Source organism: Notolepis coatsorum (assembly GCF_963971535.1).
Source record: "Notolepis coatsorum genome assembly, chromosome: 15".
Classification (NCBI taxonomy): Eukaryota; Metazoa; Chordata; class Actinopteri; order Aulopiformes; family Paralepididae; genus Notolepis; species Notolepis coatsorum.
This window is the reverse complement of record NC_140179.1, coordinates 90941677-90956996: the sequence shown is the minus strand read 5'-3', so window position 1 is coordinate 90956996 and position 15320 is coordinate 90941677. Positions and strand designations below refer to the sequence as shown.

At 42.4% G+C, this 15320-nt stretch overlaps 1 protein-coding gene across 2 annotated transcripts in view; it reads left to right on the top strand.

The window, feature by feature from the left end:
- The window catches only part of il17rel (interleukin 17 receptor E-like), a 67451-nt gene extending 62181 nt beyond the window's left edge, over positions 1-5270 (top strand). For both annotated transcript variants that reach the window (XM_084330785.1, XM_084330784.1), the window contains exons 16-18: positions 1819-1968; positions 2925-2942; positions 4032-5270. In XM_084330785.1, the coding sequence (XP_084186911.1) occupies positions 1819-1968; positions 2925-2942; positions 4032-4159 (296 nt within the window). In that variant the 3' untranslated portion in view covers positions 4160-5270. The remainder of the gene's footprint in view (positions 1-1818; positions 1969-2924; positions 2943-4031) is intronic.
- The last annotated feature ends 10050 nt before the right edge of the window (positions 5271-15320 follow it).

Sequence of the window (15320 nt, the reverse complement as noted above, 5' to 3'; positions counted from 1 at the left end):
AGCTTGCCTATTTTGTATTTCTATGACACATTGCATCCTTTGTTTTTGTCACTATCTTTCGTCATTGCCATGTCATGTCCTATTCCTATAAAAAATGTGTACTTATAATTACTTGTACTATATTCTATTGTGCTATATTCAATTTAGTTTATATCCCATTTAATTTTATTCTACCTCTTTTTTTACAGTTGTCCAGCCCTGGCCTATATTTTATTTCATAGTTATATTATATTCTATTAATCTATTGTTCATATTTCATTTTATTTGATTCCACCTCTTTATTGTATTATCTGTCTGTTAATGTCTGTCCGCTAATGTCGCACCGAAAACGACCAAAGCAAATGCCTCGTGTGAAAACTACTTGGCAATAAAGACCTTTCTGATTCTGATTAATTTCTTGATCACCGGAAATCCGCCCCTCAATTAATATCGCCGCAGGGGGGGGGGGGGGGGGGGGGGGGCATAATCCCACGGGACAATGCATTGGGAACTTGTGTCCCACGCAGTGGTGCAGTCCCGCATACATGTTCCCTCGGTTGCACACAGAACAGATGATTATTATGCATAACAATATTTTAAATGTAATTGTAGTTACAATTTCTTTAATTGAATTAACTTAAACTAGAAAAGTAAATACAAACTAAATTAACAATGTAACTTAGAGTTAGTTTACAGAAGGACAGTTTCCTTCAGACTGAAGCACAACTTAATGTCTCATCCTTCCAGTCGGGACCACAGATCAAGCAACCCCCCACCAATTGGTACAGGGCTTGTATTTTGGTTTGGCTCTTCTCGTTGTTATGCTATCGGTATCCTATTATTATGCAAAGTCTAGGTGTTAAGTGCCGGCCGGGTACTTGCCGCACGGCGCGACGAGTCCAGTGACAATTGTGAACGCATTTTTGTGTGCGCACGTGCACATCCGCACGCACTTCTGCCTCAGTGATCTACTACAACGGCGTGTAACCGCGTCCTACCACCACTGCATCGCTGGTCCCACGACGAGACCTACCCCGTGAATATTATTGTGCGGATCGGAATACGGGCGCGCGCGTGGGAGCTTGCGCAAAATCACCCATATTTTTCCATGTCGCACTCTCGTCTGCCGGCTCACACCAGATTACAATACAGGGTGAAGAGCATGCAATGCCAGTCTTCCCACAACAAATAAACCAGATGTTGTCAGTGGCAACATGGCAGTGCCATGGCATAGTTGAATACAATATTTAAATAATAAATAAGATTGCATGGGATCTCTGGGTGGCTGGCTCAATATCATCCTTGATTTCATCAGTAGATCAAGAATTGCTTGGGGTGGAAACCTGTGTCTCCGGTTGATTTCGGTCTCGCCTAAATCAAAAAGTGATATTCTCATTAGAAATATTATTTCACGAGCACGCCTGGCATTACATGCCTTCGCCTGGCAACGATTACTGCTGCCATGATCACCCGAGACGCTGGCAATGACACCCCTTTATTAATGCGCTTAGTTACCACCAAATCTCTCAAGACGTAAAGAGCATCACTTTAACTGCGAGGAGCAATTTGCGCCGGCCTTTGTGAATTGGGAGTGTTTTTTGACGAGGCTCATTTGCATAGAAAGGGAGACATGTTCCGTCCATATTACCTCATTTAAATATGCGCAAATAGCACTGGACGCAATGCTGATGGAACGCAGTTACCACCTCATTTCACCCATTGCGCTTCCTTTGTGAATAGCAAACTGTGTTTGCGCCGGCATAGCACCAGAAAAAGCTGCACAATCCCTTTGGGAATTCGCCCCTAAGCTTTTCATAATTTTTCTGAACATCTTTGCAGTGATCCTGGATGATGCTGACGCCCATCTCCGTCGTAAACCTCAGGGATCATCGTTGGCACCCTGGGAGGTAACCTGGGTCATCGTGCCGGCTGGCATCTGTCTTGCTGTCGTCATAATGGCCGCTTTGGTGCTTCACGTCATGTTAACAGGTATTGTTCACCATGTTTTCCTGTATAGCGCAAAGGACAGGGTGCATACGCAGTGCGGCAGGCTTTTCCCAACCTTGGGGTTGGGGCACCTATACGCAGGGGGAAAAGGGTGTCCTTTGAAAATGTCTTCATTAAAAATGAAAATTATGGGCGGCTAGGTGGTGTAGTGGGCAAGGCGCTCGCCACCAACGCTGGAGACGCTGGGTTCGAGCCCAGCTCTCGGCGTTGCTACCAGCTTGGCTGGTCGCTCATACTAACACAATTGGCAGTGTTAGGGGTGGGAAAGCTGGTGGGTGGGTCCTGGGCGTTGTAAACAGAAAAAAAAACTCCAGTTCGGTCTGGGCGCCTGCTCAGCGAAGGAAGGATCTGGAGGGAGGTAGTGTGACCTTCCACACGTTACGCTCTCCCAGTGAAAATCTGAGCTGCCAGGCTGGCTGCACATGTGTCGGAGGATAGCATGTGACAGTCTCCGGCCTCTCGGACCAACAGTAGGGGAAAGTGCGCAACAACCAGGAAGGGAGTTGGGAATTGGCATAACGACTAACAGTGGGATGGGAGAAAAATCGGAAAAAAAGGAGGGGGGAAAAAGATAATAAAAAAATAAATGAAAATTACTTTCATCATATAAAAAATATTTATAATATCATATCTGATGTGCAGCTCAATGTGGTGTATGTCACTACTAACACCTCCAGGATGTGTTAGTAGTAACACTTTGATCGCCAGGGTTAAATTCATAATTTACCATCCCTCGCCAGCCCTATTTAACATGGAGAAGTTCCCCTTCTTTGCAGGGCTATAACTTTTTTAATTGTATTGCTAAATTGACATTACTATGGCCCATTCAACGTCCTATATCTATTGTTCAGGGTGTAGCAACGTTATACTTTTTCATTCACATATTCATACTAAAATACGGTCTAAAGTATAAGTATGTTTTTTATCGTTTTCTGCAGCTTTCTCCAGAAATATGGGTGAGCACCACTTCATCCGCATCACTTCCTGTTTGGGCGATCCGCCGATCGGCCACCAGATGGCGCTCTTGAACCGTTGGAGAGTTGAGAGGGGCTCAACAGTACATATCATGTCTCCGGGGGAGAAATATGATTTCGATCACAGATTTTTGAAATATTGATATCAAAGACGCTGTCCAGCGTCTTCGGCAGAATGAGCATGGCGGGGAAAGACGCTGCCCAGCGTCTTCGGCGATTAAAGTGTTAATACAATTATTTGCACCCACAGTACTCTTACAGGAGGGGTTTGATTTGTATTTTATTTTGTAACGTTTTCTCTGATTCCACATCGTTTCTGCCTGTTTGTGTCGTCTGCATCTGTGTTCTGGCTTTAGTTAACTATTACAATGGTCGCTCCATAGAGCTCCATTTTTCTTTTAGTCAGGGCAGTGCCGTGGTTTCTCCATGGAGCCCCGTTGCTCTAGCGCTGCAGCTCAATGCAGGTTGGGGGCAACTCAGTCACGTGACTGGTATTGTTGCCGATCGGCTCAAACACATCGTGTTTACAAACAAGACATTGGTCTCTACAGTCTGACTTGTCTTCGCACGTTCCACTGAAGAAAGGGTTGGATACAAATGTTTGTAAATAAATAAAAAGATAACTGATTTCCGAAGTCCATTTTCCTTCAAGCATTGACTTTCATATTTTCCATCATATACCACTTATTTTCTGATTTTCATTTCATTGGAAAGAAAATAATGATAATAATAATAATAATAATAATAATAATAATAATAATAATAATAATAATAATAATAATAATAATAATAATAATAATAATAATAATAATAATAATAATAATAATAATAATAATAATAATGATAATAATAATAATAATAATAATAATAATAATAATAATAATAATAATAATAATAATAATAATAATAATGATGATAATACAATAAGAATAAAGTACTGCTATCTGCATTTACAGATGCCAGCCTTCAATTATCTTAAGGCACAACTACCTGAAATGAAAATAACATCATAGCATATCATTCTCGCTCTCTTTTTAAACAACGTTTGTTTGTTTGTTTGTTTCCTTCCAGAAGCCCACGCCGCTCCGCCGGTCGGCTGCACGGTGGTCCACGGGGACCCTGCTCTCCACAAAAGCCTCTCCGTGACAGATTCCCTGCGGCTTGAGAGCTGTGAGAAAGTCAACCTACTCTCAGATTGAACAATGAAAACCTTGCATATTTTACTGTTTGTTTTGTTTTCTGTTTTGTTTAGTTTTTTAGTTTTGTTTCGGTACGTGATTGATTGATTGATTGATTGATTGAAACCTTTATTAACAGATTGCAGAATGGGTACAGTATAGTACAGCTCAATACATACAATTGTTAAGGGGATGCAGACCAGAGAAAGACTTTCGTCTTGTTTACATCGGGGTCCCCCATTTTCAATTCATCATATATATCGTGTTATTCAAACATGTGATCTTGGCATTACATTACATAAAACATTTTCAGAAAGTCAACTTTTAAAGCATTACAAATATTTTCAGATTGATGGCCATAGAGACAGAGCACAAATAGGTCCCGCCCCCCACAAGAACATTCCATCGCTCTCCATTGACATTATTATGTGACGGTACTAGGCAATAAGGTAACCTCCCCAGAGAGCAGTCGCATTTTTTATCTCTCCTCCCTGCCCTCCAAGGCCTCCTCTACCCTCCTCCCTGCAGCCGCCTTTATCTCCGTACACCAGCGCTGTCTTTCTGCTTCTCTCGACGGTGTGGACTCTAAGCTGCAATTAATAACGGTGTGGATCCCGAATTACAACTGCCTTACAACTGCCTCCTTGACGGTGTGGACATTCTACCCTTTCTTCAATATTCCTGACTTCCCACTCAGTCAATCAATGGATCAACTAGTAAGCTGGAGTTTTGCAGCAGTGGATCGAATCTTCTCTTCAAGAAAACAAAGTGCGACCGAACCATTATGTCCGATAGGGACATTCCAGGCCGGGTTTGCAATTGACAGTTGGAATAATTGGCGATCAATATGCCTATATTCTATTGAGATTGAAGATGTTGAGGATCTCTATCTCCTCGTCATCTTCCTGATCGGTTGGGGAGCGATCGCAATTTGGATTTGGATTTGCTGCCTTCAAGTAGTAGCAAGATTGGAAAATGCCCACATTGAATTGACAAAGCGGCTCGCTCAACATACAGCCGATGAACAATGTAGGGGTCAAGTAATGTTGGGGGTCGCGCAGGACATTAGGACCGCGACAAAGAAGATGCAAGATCTGGATTAAATTAAAGCATTACAGGAATCATTGTAACCTGTTTCAACCCACCCCCCCCCCCCCCCCCCGTAACTCAAGTCTGTGGAAGAAAAGAAGGAATGTTTCGAGGTCAATGAAAGAGGCCGAGGAGAAGAAGTCAAGATAAGACCTGGTTTATGACGTCCGTACCATCGCAACCAAGGACGGGACAGTATCTGACTGTCTGAAGATAAGATGGATGGCCTCCCCCCCCCCCCCCCCTCCCCATCCTCACGCAAACCTCCCCCCCACGAGCACGACTGGCGACGTGCACGGAAGGAGGGGTGGACCCCTCGACTGCCTCACACGCCCAAAACCCTAAGCCACTACCCTCCTTAACTCCCACCCCCCACTCTCCGCCCTCCCTCCCATCCCCCAAATTCCCTCCCCCGAGGGTGCTTCCTGAAGCTCACTGACTTTCGACATAAATGAACATTGTATCAACAAATGTGCTTTGTTTTGTATTAATTTAGGGTTGTGCCATTATTATTATGCAAAGATAATAATTGTGATTAATTCTGTAATGAGTTGTGTGTTTCTAGCATCCTTGACACCCAAGGACAACGATGGAAATAAGTCAAGAGGCTTTTACGTTACTATCCTTGACAGCAATGTAAGCTGGATTTGTTGTGGAGTCTAAATAAAAACCTGAAACCTGAAACCAGGCATCAGCAGCCAGAATGGGAAACATGTGGAAGCCAATGTCTACAAAAACAGAACCACGCCTGATATTTCATCTCACAGCAGCAATAAATTCAATGCATACATGTGAATATGTTACACAAGCTAAATATAGTTATTTATTGAATACGGTGGAGAATGTTGCTTAGAGGGCAATGTGACAAAGAGACAGCTATTTAAAAAATATTTTGTATTCTATTTGATATGTACAGTGTATGTGTGTCTTTTAGAGCTTGTTGTGTTTTCTATGTAATGCTAATGTTTATGATGCATATACTGTAGTGATTGTGTAGATTTGACTTGGAACTCCTGTCCCACTGCCAGTTGTAGTGTTTTTATTTTATTTTTGTATGACTTGCTCTATAATTTTCAGCAACATTGACCCCAAAATACACGTTTGAGTTGTATACACTGTTGGAAAGAGGATATTATGACATCTGGCCCCCGGGGTACACGATCCAATGGCTGACCTGCACTTAAAGCACCTAGAGTTTGTACTGAACTTCTGCCTCTGTACAGAAATCAGCTTTTAGCGTCTGTGCTCCTGAGATGTGGAACATCATACAACAAACTCTCCATACTTTGATATCCTTAATCGCCAACCATTCCACCATAATCTGCAGTTTTTTTGATTGGTTGTACTCTATTATGTTTTGCATGTATTTATATATTTATTTCTTTTGAATGTATTTGTTATGTTTGTATGCTTGACGTCAATGAACATTTTATTATTGTACTGCAAATATTAAGCGAAATACATCACATTACATATAGTGCAGTGCCCGACAGCGGGTATATCTCCGCTCAAGCCACCTTTTGTGACCATGCCCCTAATCCGAGCCATTGAGTAGTAGTTCATGTTTTTAGTTCTATGTGAAATGAGGCCAGATGACTCAGAACTTGACAGGCCTCCTTGCTATGGTAAGGAAAACACATTTGTCAAGTTTGGTGGAAATTGGATCAGGAGAGCCACACTAATTTGAATATTGAACGTTTTGGTCTGATGGTGATGGCACTAGAGGAAACATACTGTAATGGAATCACCAAAATGTATAGAGTTCATCCTACTTGCCACAGTACAAGGAATGGTCAGTTTACTAACATGCACCCTTTGACCCCTTGATTTAAAAAATGTTGACGAAAGTGCACTTTTTTTGTACTGACCGAATCTATTTATTTATTGGACTTGACAGATCAACAATGTAGGGATCCCGTTCTGGCAGTGTCGTGTCTCTTGTGCTTTGAAGTGTCATGTATGTCTCTTGTCCCTGTTTTGTCCTGTTTTGTCTTGAATGTGTAGAAATGCAGCTGTTTGCCGTAGCATGCTCTAAATTGCCCCTTGTGGGACTAATACAGTTTTTTATGAATTGAATTGAATTGAATTGAATGAACGTGCACTGCAAATTAGAAAATATGTTTTATTATGGGGCGTTCTCACCCAAGCATCCAAATCTAGCAGCACAGCTGCATTCAATTAATTTCCGATGCGTATGCAGCCGCAAGGTACATGTGAGGTACTATACACTCCTCTGCATTGGAAATTAATTTAATTATGTTTTAGCCTGAACACAATTGGGGCCATTCGATTTCCCCATCTAGCTATAGCACGGCCAGGTTTTCATTACATAGTTTCACTGTGCGTCACGTTGTTTGTAGAGCTAAATCTATATTTTATATTATAGCTATGGAGACAATACCATGGTCATTTGACAGTAACTATCTTCCGTTCAAATTTTTTCATGAATACGTTCACTGTGGTGAATATGAGTATAATTTCGGAATGATCCAGGCTAATTCCTGCGAGGCTGGCTATAGGGCGCAATGTGAATTCTACTAAAACCATTGGTGTTTCGTCCCTGGACACGCTATTATTTTCAAATCAAATGCATATGATAGGTATTATGTTTCATCATGAATGCATGAAAGGGGGGGGGGGGGGTCGTTTCTGATTAATTGATTGCCAATAACGGCATTCGTTATTACCACAACACATGCCGATCAGGGGGATGGGTATGAAAACTATGCACGATCAAGCTGAAATTGACGTCAGATTGTCCTTACCTGTGGTCGGTGGTATTCCAAAAAGAATATTCCAATTATTGATCGCCATCTGGTCCATCCTATGCCCATCTGGTCCACGACATAACCCACCACAACATATGGATCGGGGGTCCCGAAAATGATTCAATGCGATCGAGTGAAGCCCTAGGTTTCCCATTACTAGAAAAGAGTGCCCAGAGCGGTTTAACGGTAGCACCCGGTCTGGAACAGGGTTTAATGCACTCTCGATACTGCCTACTAGCAGGATCTGGCCGGTACTGCACCTTCGGAGTCCCAGTATGCCTTTTAATGGCATAATACAGGTCCCTGACATTGAATAGGATATTAAAATCGAAAAAAAGGGAAAACTATCCGCTGGTTAACCGCTGGTGCCCAATAACGTATGGCACCAGCATGCTTGTATTTTGAATTATGGTGGGGTGAGAGCAATTAAAAGAGCACATTGTCGATCTAGAAGTCTTCCTCTTCAGGAATATAGGACTATGTAACCAAGATTGACACTCAAGAAAAGTCGCATATTGCACCTTTACGTTGTACCTCACTGCATGAAATGTGTAAGAAACATACTTCTGCTTAGGTCTGTAGAAATCATAGGCATGTTAAGATTGCACTACATGAATGATTATGGCCCCTGTATATAAAATATGATTTTGTACAGTCATATAGCATATGGATGCACCATTTTGAAAATGAAAACCATCCTTCTCTAAAAAAGTCAGTCAGAAGATGCTCACAGCTAAATATTCCAATGTCTCTCCTGAATAAAGCACAAACTCATAGTATGATTGTAGTTATATTATTATTATTATTATTATTAGCAGTAGTATTAGGTTCAGGGTTGACTATTTTACGTAATTGACAGTAAAAAACAAAACACAGGTTTTTGTGAGAGTTAAGGTCTGGCAAAAGCCGAAGAGTACAGTAGCTACTGCAGAACCTAATTTTGTAATGTTTGGGGTTTTGCTCTCCTCAGGGAGCAAAGCCCTGGCGTTACCTGATGATAATTGACCTGTCTATCTGCCCTAATTGCATTCATTGGCACCTGGTGTGTCTAGTTAAGGTATGCTTTATATGCTCTTCCGTGTCACTACAGACACCGTGAGTCGATCAACAGAGTAGTGCCTATGTGAGTAACACTTATCGCTCCTGCCATGGAGAATAAGTCTGTTTGCCATTTGTAATTAATTGCAGTGTCTTTTTCCTTATCGCTTGTATGACTTTATTGTGTGCATATGCAGCACCGTCGCCCGACGTATTTCTTTTGTAACGTGTTTTGGAGACATCGTTTTCTCCCCTTTGCTTTCCCCATTTATTGTATAGAGCAGTTTGTGTGTTTGTGCTCTACCGTGTTTTTGGAGATGGATGTATCTCCCCTTTTATTTATACGCCCTCGTCTGCGTGTACCCTTTTTATACTCTAAATAAAAGAGTACCTTTTAGTTTGAAAACCAACAGCTGCCTCTCGTCTTATCCTTTCTGCACTGCACCTGGGTCCTACACACCTACCGTCCACCCCGTAACACATTTGATGCAGCTACAGCTGAAGCCATGGGTCTTTTTCATTGTGATGCAGCTACAGCTGAAGCCATGGGTCTTTTTCATTGTGATGCAGCTACAGCTGAAGCCATGGGTCTTTTGTCAAAAAGTAATCATCAGTAAGTTGAGCAAATTAACCCACTGCTCATTTGAAGCTGCTTCCGTGGTCCCCCGTGTTATCACAAGGAAGTGATGTGTCATGTTTTCTCCCCCCTGTGGTGAAACGCCATTGGATGAAACTGGTTTGGCTTTTGCAATGTTCGATGTTCCTGCTGTGTTACTACAGTAGTTGTCATTCATTCATGATTTTAGGTACATTTTAGCGAATGGGACGGGAGGAGATTTGAGAGATCAAGCGAGTGTGGTTGACAAGTTGACTTTATTCTCTACTAGCTTGTCAGGATCGTAACGATTTTACAATACTTCAAAACTGTACTTATCCTCTGAATTTGGCTATAATTTTATGTTCTGAAAGCTAAGACTTTATTTGAAATCAAGACAAAAACCTCATGTTACATTAAGCCATTTCATTCAGGATTCCAGGGATACCTGTAGTAAAGAGCGGTACTTATGACTTATGAGGTTTTGACAAGTTTGGCTCCGCTAGCTTGTTGTCGTCATGCTTTTACAAGCTTCAAAATTGTATTTGTCATCTGAATTTGGTAATAAATGTTTCATATTCTGAAGGCCAAGACAAAGACTCTTATTTGAATTCAAACAACCCCAAAATGGCCAAAAATCATCATGTTGACATAAATCCACTTTTATCTAGAAATGAGTCGCTGTGACATCAAACATTTTGTTATTATGTGCCTGTTCATATTAGAGCTAAGAGTAGGAGTGCTGATCCAGAATCAGTGCTCAGGTCACATGACCATATACACCTCACTATGACATCTGAGCTGTGAGGTGTGAGAACAGTAGGTGGAGATGCATGATAAATACAGGCCCATGAAGGGGTCCATATTACAAAGCCTCTGACCTACTACCCGTACTAGAGGTGTAACGGTACACAAAAACCATAGTACGGTACGTACCTCGGTTTTGAAGTCAAGGTTCGGTACGGGTTTTCGGTACAGTGTTCCACTCAGGGGTGATGTAGTGTGCAGTAACTAATTGTACTTGTAGGGCTGTCAACGAATATTCTATATTGAAATTAATAATCGACTTGTAAAAAAAAAAAGAATAATAATAATACCCGGTGGGCGGTCGTTGGTGGTTAACATACCATTGTATTCGTTCGGTACGGTACACACTGAACCGGTTCTGTTCGGTACGGATACGTGTACCTTTACACCCATAACCCGTACTGAATAAGGTTGTGAGAAAGTGTTCCTGGTCAATGGCCACGACCTCGGATCAGCACTCCTTCCTTGCTGGAGCTTTGTGAATATGGGCCCAGGTCCTGGGCGTGATTGAGTCAGCCAACCTTCAGGGGAAGCAAAAACAAAACCTTGCAGTACATAACTGAACCACCAAACCCATCAGCTTTACCTGGAAAGGTGAATTCATCTACATCAAACTGATAATGATACTGAACATATACAGTATGTATACTTTACTTTTAATTATTGAGTACATTTAATAGCACAGCAATACTTTTATTCAAGTAGAATCATTAATGGCAGACTTTTATATTTACATTTATACAATGGCATGCACATTTCTTGATTCTGATTGGCTGAAACAGTCAAGTTAGACGTTATTTCTCATAACACACTCCACGTGATCCCAGAACCCGCCCACAACCGAATTACAATCACTCCGCCGTTCGTGGTTTTAGGAATGAAACCAAGATGGCGGACAATAATCTTTATGAATGAATGTATTGATAGCGTCATAACGACTCATTCAAAAACTATTCTGTCACGTGGAATGTGTTAGTTGCTTACACAATGTTGGATTATGTAATTGGTTGGTCATGACTCATTGTGAAACTAAATATAAATTGTGCGAAGTGTGTTGTTAGATGCCATTAGTTATAGAACCTCCCTCTCCTTCAAAAGGACACTCTCATTTCACTGTTAATAATCAATCAATCAATCAATCAATCAAACCAATAACAACCGCTCACTTCACTGTTATACAGCATGCTTTGAAGCAACCTATTGCTTCGAAGTGGTTATGCTTTGGCCCTCTTTCAAAGTGGGTTATGCTTAGAGTTTATCTTTAGAGCAGGGCGATAGACCACCAGCCCTGATTCCTAACTCTAAGCATAACCCACTTCGAAAGAGGGCCAAAGCATAACCACTTCGAAGCACAAGGCGGACATTAATACAATTTTCAATCAATCAATCCAATAACAACCGCTCACTTCATTCTTAGATGGCATCCTTTGAAACGGTGCACCTCTGAGCTGCTTCTATAGAAAATAGGTAAAAAACCTACTTTTTCTGCGGATGGTTGTGAATAAATCTCCATTATGCTTCAATTAATGTGTTTATTGTATAGCAATAAGGTTGGATGAATAATAAAAAAATTCAATCAATCAATCAACCAATCCAATAACAACCGCTCACTTCATTCTTAGACGGCATGCTTTGAAACAGCGCACCTCCGAGCTGCTTCTAGACACGGAGGCAACTTCTCTTTTTATTTTTTTGGGCCTACTTTTTCTGCGAATGGTTTTGTGAATAAATCTTCAATTAATGTGTGTTTATTGTATAGCAATAAGGTTGGATGAATTCGCCAATTGTATAAAAGACATTACACCACTTGTAGTCGTGTGTTATGAGAATTAGAGCATGCCTAGGGGGTCTAACGACCACCCCTAGGCATGCTCTAATTCTCATAACACACTCCTGCGCGTGATGTAATGCTTAAATGTACTCAAGTTTCAAGTTTCTTTATTAGTTGTCATACAGAAGTACAGAATACTTTTATATAAAATGCTTCTTTCTGTTTTGCTCCAGAGATTGTGCTAGATAAAAATAGATAAGTATAAAAGTATAGTAAGTATAAAATAGAAGTCAAGTACGTAGACAAAAAGTGTTCAATATATACATATATACAATGTACAATGCAGAGTAGAAAGTAACTGAGTTACAATACTATATACTATACAGTACAATGCAGAAATGGGAGGTAGAATTTAGGTACAAGGTGTAATGAGGTATGGGTTGTAGTGCAAATTCTTTGCCAATAAATATAAAGTGTGTTTAGGTGTTCTAAAGTGGGTTCAGCAGTGAGTTGTTTGTTTAAAGTGAGTGTGTGTGTGCTGTGAGTGCATTTGATGGTTGTTACGATTGTTCATTGTTCAAGCCTTGTTCATTGAGCAATCATTGTTCATTGAGCATCCTGATGGCCTGGGGATAGAAGCTCCTTCTGAAGCTCTACTCCGCCTTGTTCCTGTTTCCTTCAAGTGTCAAGCGTCAGGCGCACATTCCTAGTTGTAAGGCTGCCGAACCTAGTTTGAACACTTGACATGCAGTAATTGGACCTCTGTTCCAAGTAAAGTGTAAGTAGGCAAGTATGTTCCTCACAGTTGACCCGCACGTCAACCTTCATGAGCTTAGCACAAGAGTGTCCTGTTTCTTTAATAAGCCAAAGCACAGTGCGCTCGTGAATTAAACCAGGAAGGAGATATGGAATGGCAGGCCGGTTCCCAAAAGAGTTCTCACACTACACAATTACGTCTTGTCTCTTCATATAATCTTTGACGGTCCTTCAAGCCTTTACAACACCAATCCAGCCTTCTCCAATCCAACTACACTGTAGAAAAGTTTTCACAGGGAATTCACTGTATTATTTTCTTGCAGCTTTTTTTTCTTACACTGTACACTACAGTAGAACCAGCTCAACGCCGTGGATTGGGATCGCTCCTCACTTCACCTCTCCCAAGCTAACTAGCTAAGTAAAAAAAAATTTGGTATCCACTTTTTCTCCTATTTTTCTGTATTTTTCTCCCATCCCATTTAGTCGTTATGCCAATTCCCCCCTCCCCTTCCTGGTTGTTGCGCGCATGTGCCCCCCACTGGTCGGTCTAGGGAGCCCTGAAGTCTATCAGATGCTTCCTCCGATACATAGGAGACAGCCAGCAGCCTCTTTTCACCTGACAGCGAGGACTCTCACTGGGGAAGTGTAAAGCGTGGGAGGATCACACTACCTTACCCAGTTCCTTCCCTTGCTGTGCAGGCGCCCTGACCAACCTGTAGGAGTCGCTGTTTACAACGACCAGGATACCACCCACCGGCTTCCCACCCGCTGACACTGCCAATTGTGTCAGTATGACGACCGCACCAAGCCGGATGGACCGCTGACAGCCGGATTCGATACCAGTGTCTCTGCGGTGGTAGACAGGCGCTTAGTCCGCTGCGCTACCCGGCCACCGTGTAGCTAAGTAAATATTGAACTGTGAACAAATGGAAATTAACTCATTCAGCTCTCCCTCGACAGGTTGACCTATATTCCCTGCATGACTGGAGACAATATTGGTTCCGGATACAGAAGCTACCGCTCACGTCTGCAGTATTGGAAGACGGTTGTCTTGTGGGCTAGCTGTGGCTACATTGCCTTCAGGCTGTGGTTTCACTGACCCAGGTCAGGATGTAATCATCACGCCAATACTAACTTCAGTTACTAACCCATGCTGTCCATATACTGAGCACGACCCCATAGGTAAGCCAGGCTGGTCCTTCCCTTGTACTACTGCCACCTGTTCACCAGAGGGCCCGTGACACCATTGACAGCCATTGGCACAGCCAAAAGGGACATTACCCCCATTTAAGCCCCACAATACATCACCAAAGTGGGTGAGTACCCAAGCGCACTTACTGCACTGTAGCTTAGTGAGGAGAAATGGGATGGGGCAAAATAATGCGGCCTTACCACAAGGAGAGAGGCCCACGGACACTTCACTTCTTTGACATTCAAAGAGAGAAGGGGAGGTAGATTCTCGGAACGAAGTTTGAGGTTCTTTCAAATGGAATTTCCTTGATTCCAGGAATATATATAAAGGGATATTTCTGCCTTTTTCTTTTTTTTTACCCTAGCCCTATTTCCTACCTACCAATGATGATGTTGATTGGTAGAGTCCTTCCTCAGCGCAATCCATGCTGTTCCTCATACTAGCTCTGACTAGTTACCCACAAACCAATGCAAAGTCAATGGGGTCAAGCGCTCTCTGTACAAGCTGACTGAGGCTCACTGGAATCTACTTTTTGTGCACTGTGGAGTAGATTTCAGCAAGCTTCAGTAGCATGCACAGTATAGACAGGAGCCTGACCCTATTGACTTTGCATTGGTTTGTGGCTAACTAGCCGTTTCACATTCCATCCGGTTCACATTCTATATGTGGAGGTTCTCCATCAGACCCCCTCTCCCCGCTGAACAGGCCAACCAGTAAGACTCCTCGGTCAGACAAAGAGAGGGCGGAGCTTGGCACAGGTCAGTTGTGTTCGTTGGAACGTCTGACCGAGCCAGAGAGACTGCTACCGGGGATTTAACCCGGGTCTCTGCGGTGGTAGGTGAGTGCTTTTACCTTTACACCACCCAGACACCCCTGACCTGACCCCTGACCCACCGCCATTTCGCATCATGTTTTATGGTCACGTGAGCTATAGCCAGTCATTACTGAAAGGCTTAATGTATGCAGGCCTACATGAACTTTGACCTCATCTGCCTCTGTGTGCTCTGGCGAGCAAGCCAGCGATCAACGGAGGATGCTGGGACTATAGGAAACAAATCTAGCAGAGACTTCCCCTCTTCTACCCCCTTCTCTTCACCTCTTCCCACACCTCCTCCTCCCCCATTGTCATAACAGGACGCATATTCACAATTACCTGCGGCACATGC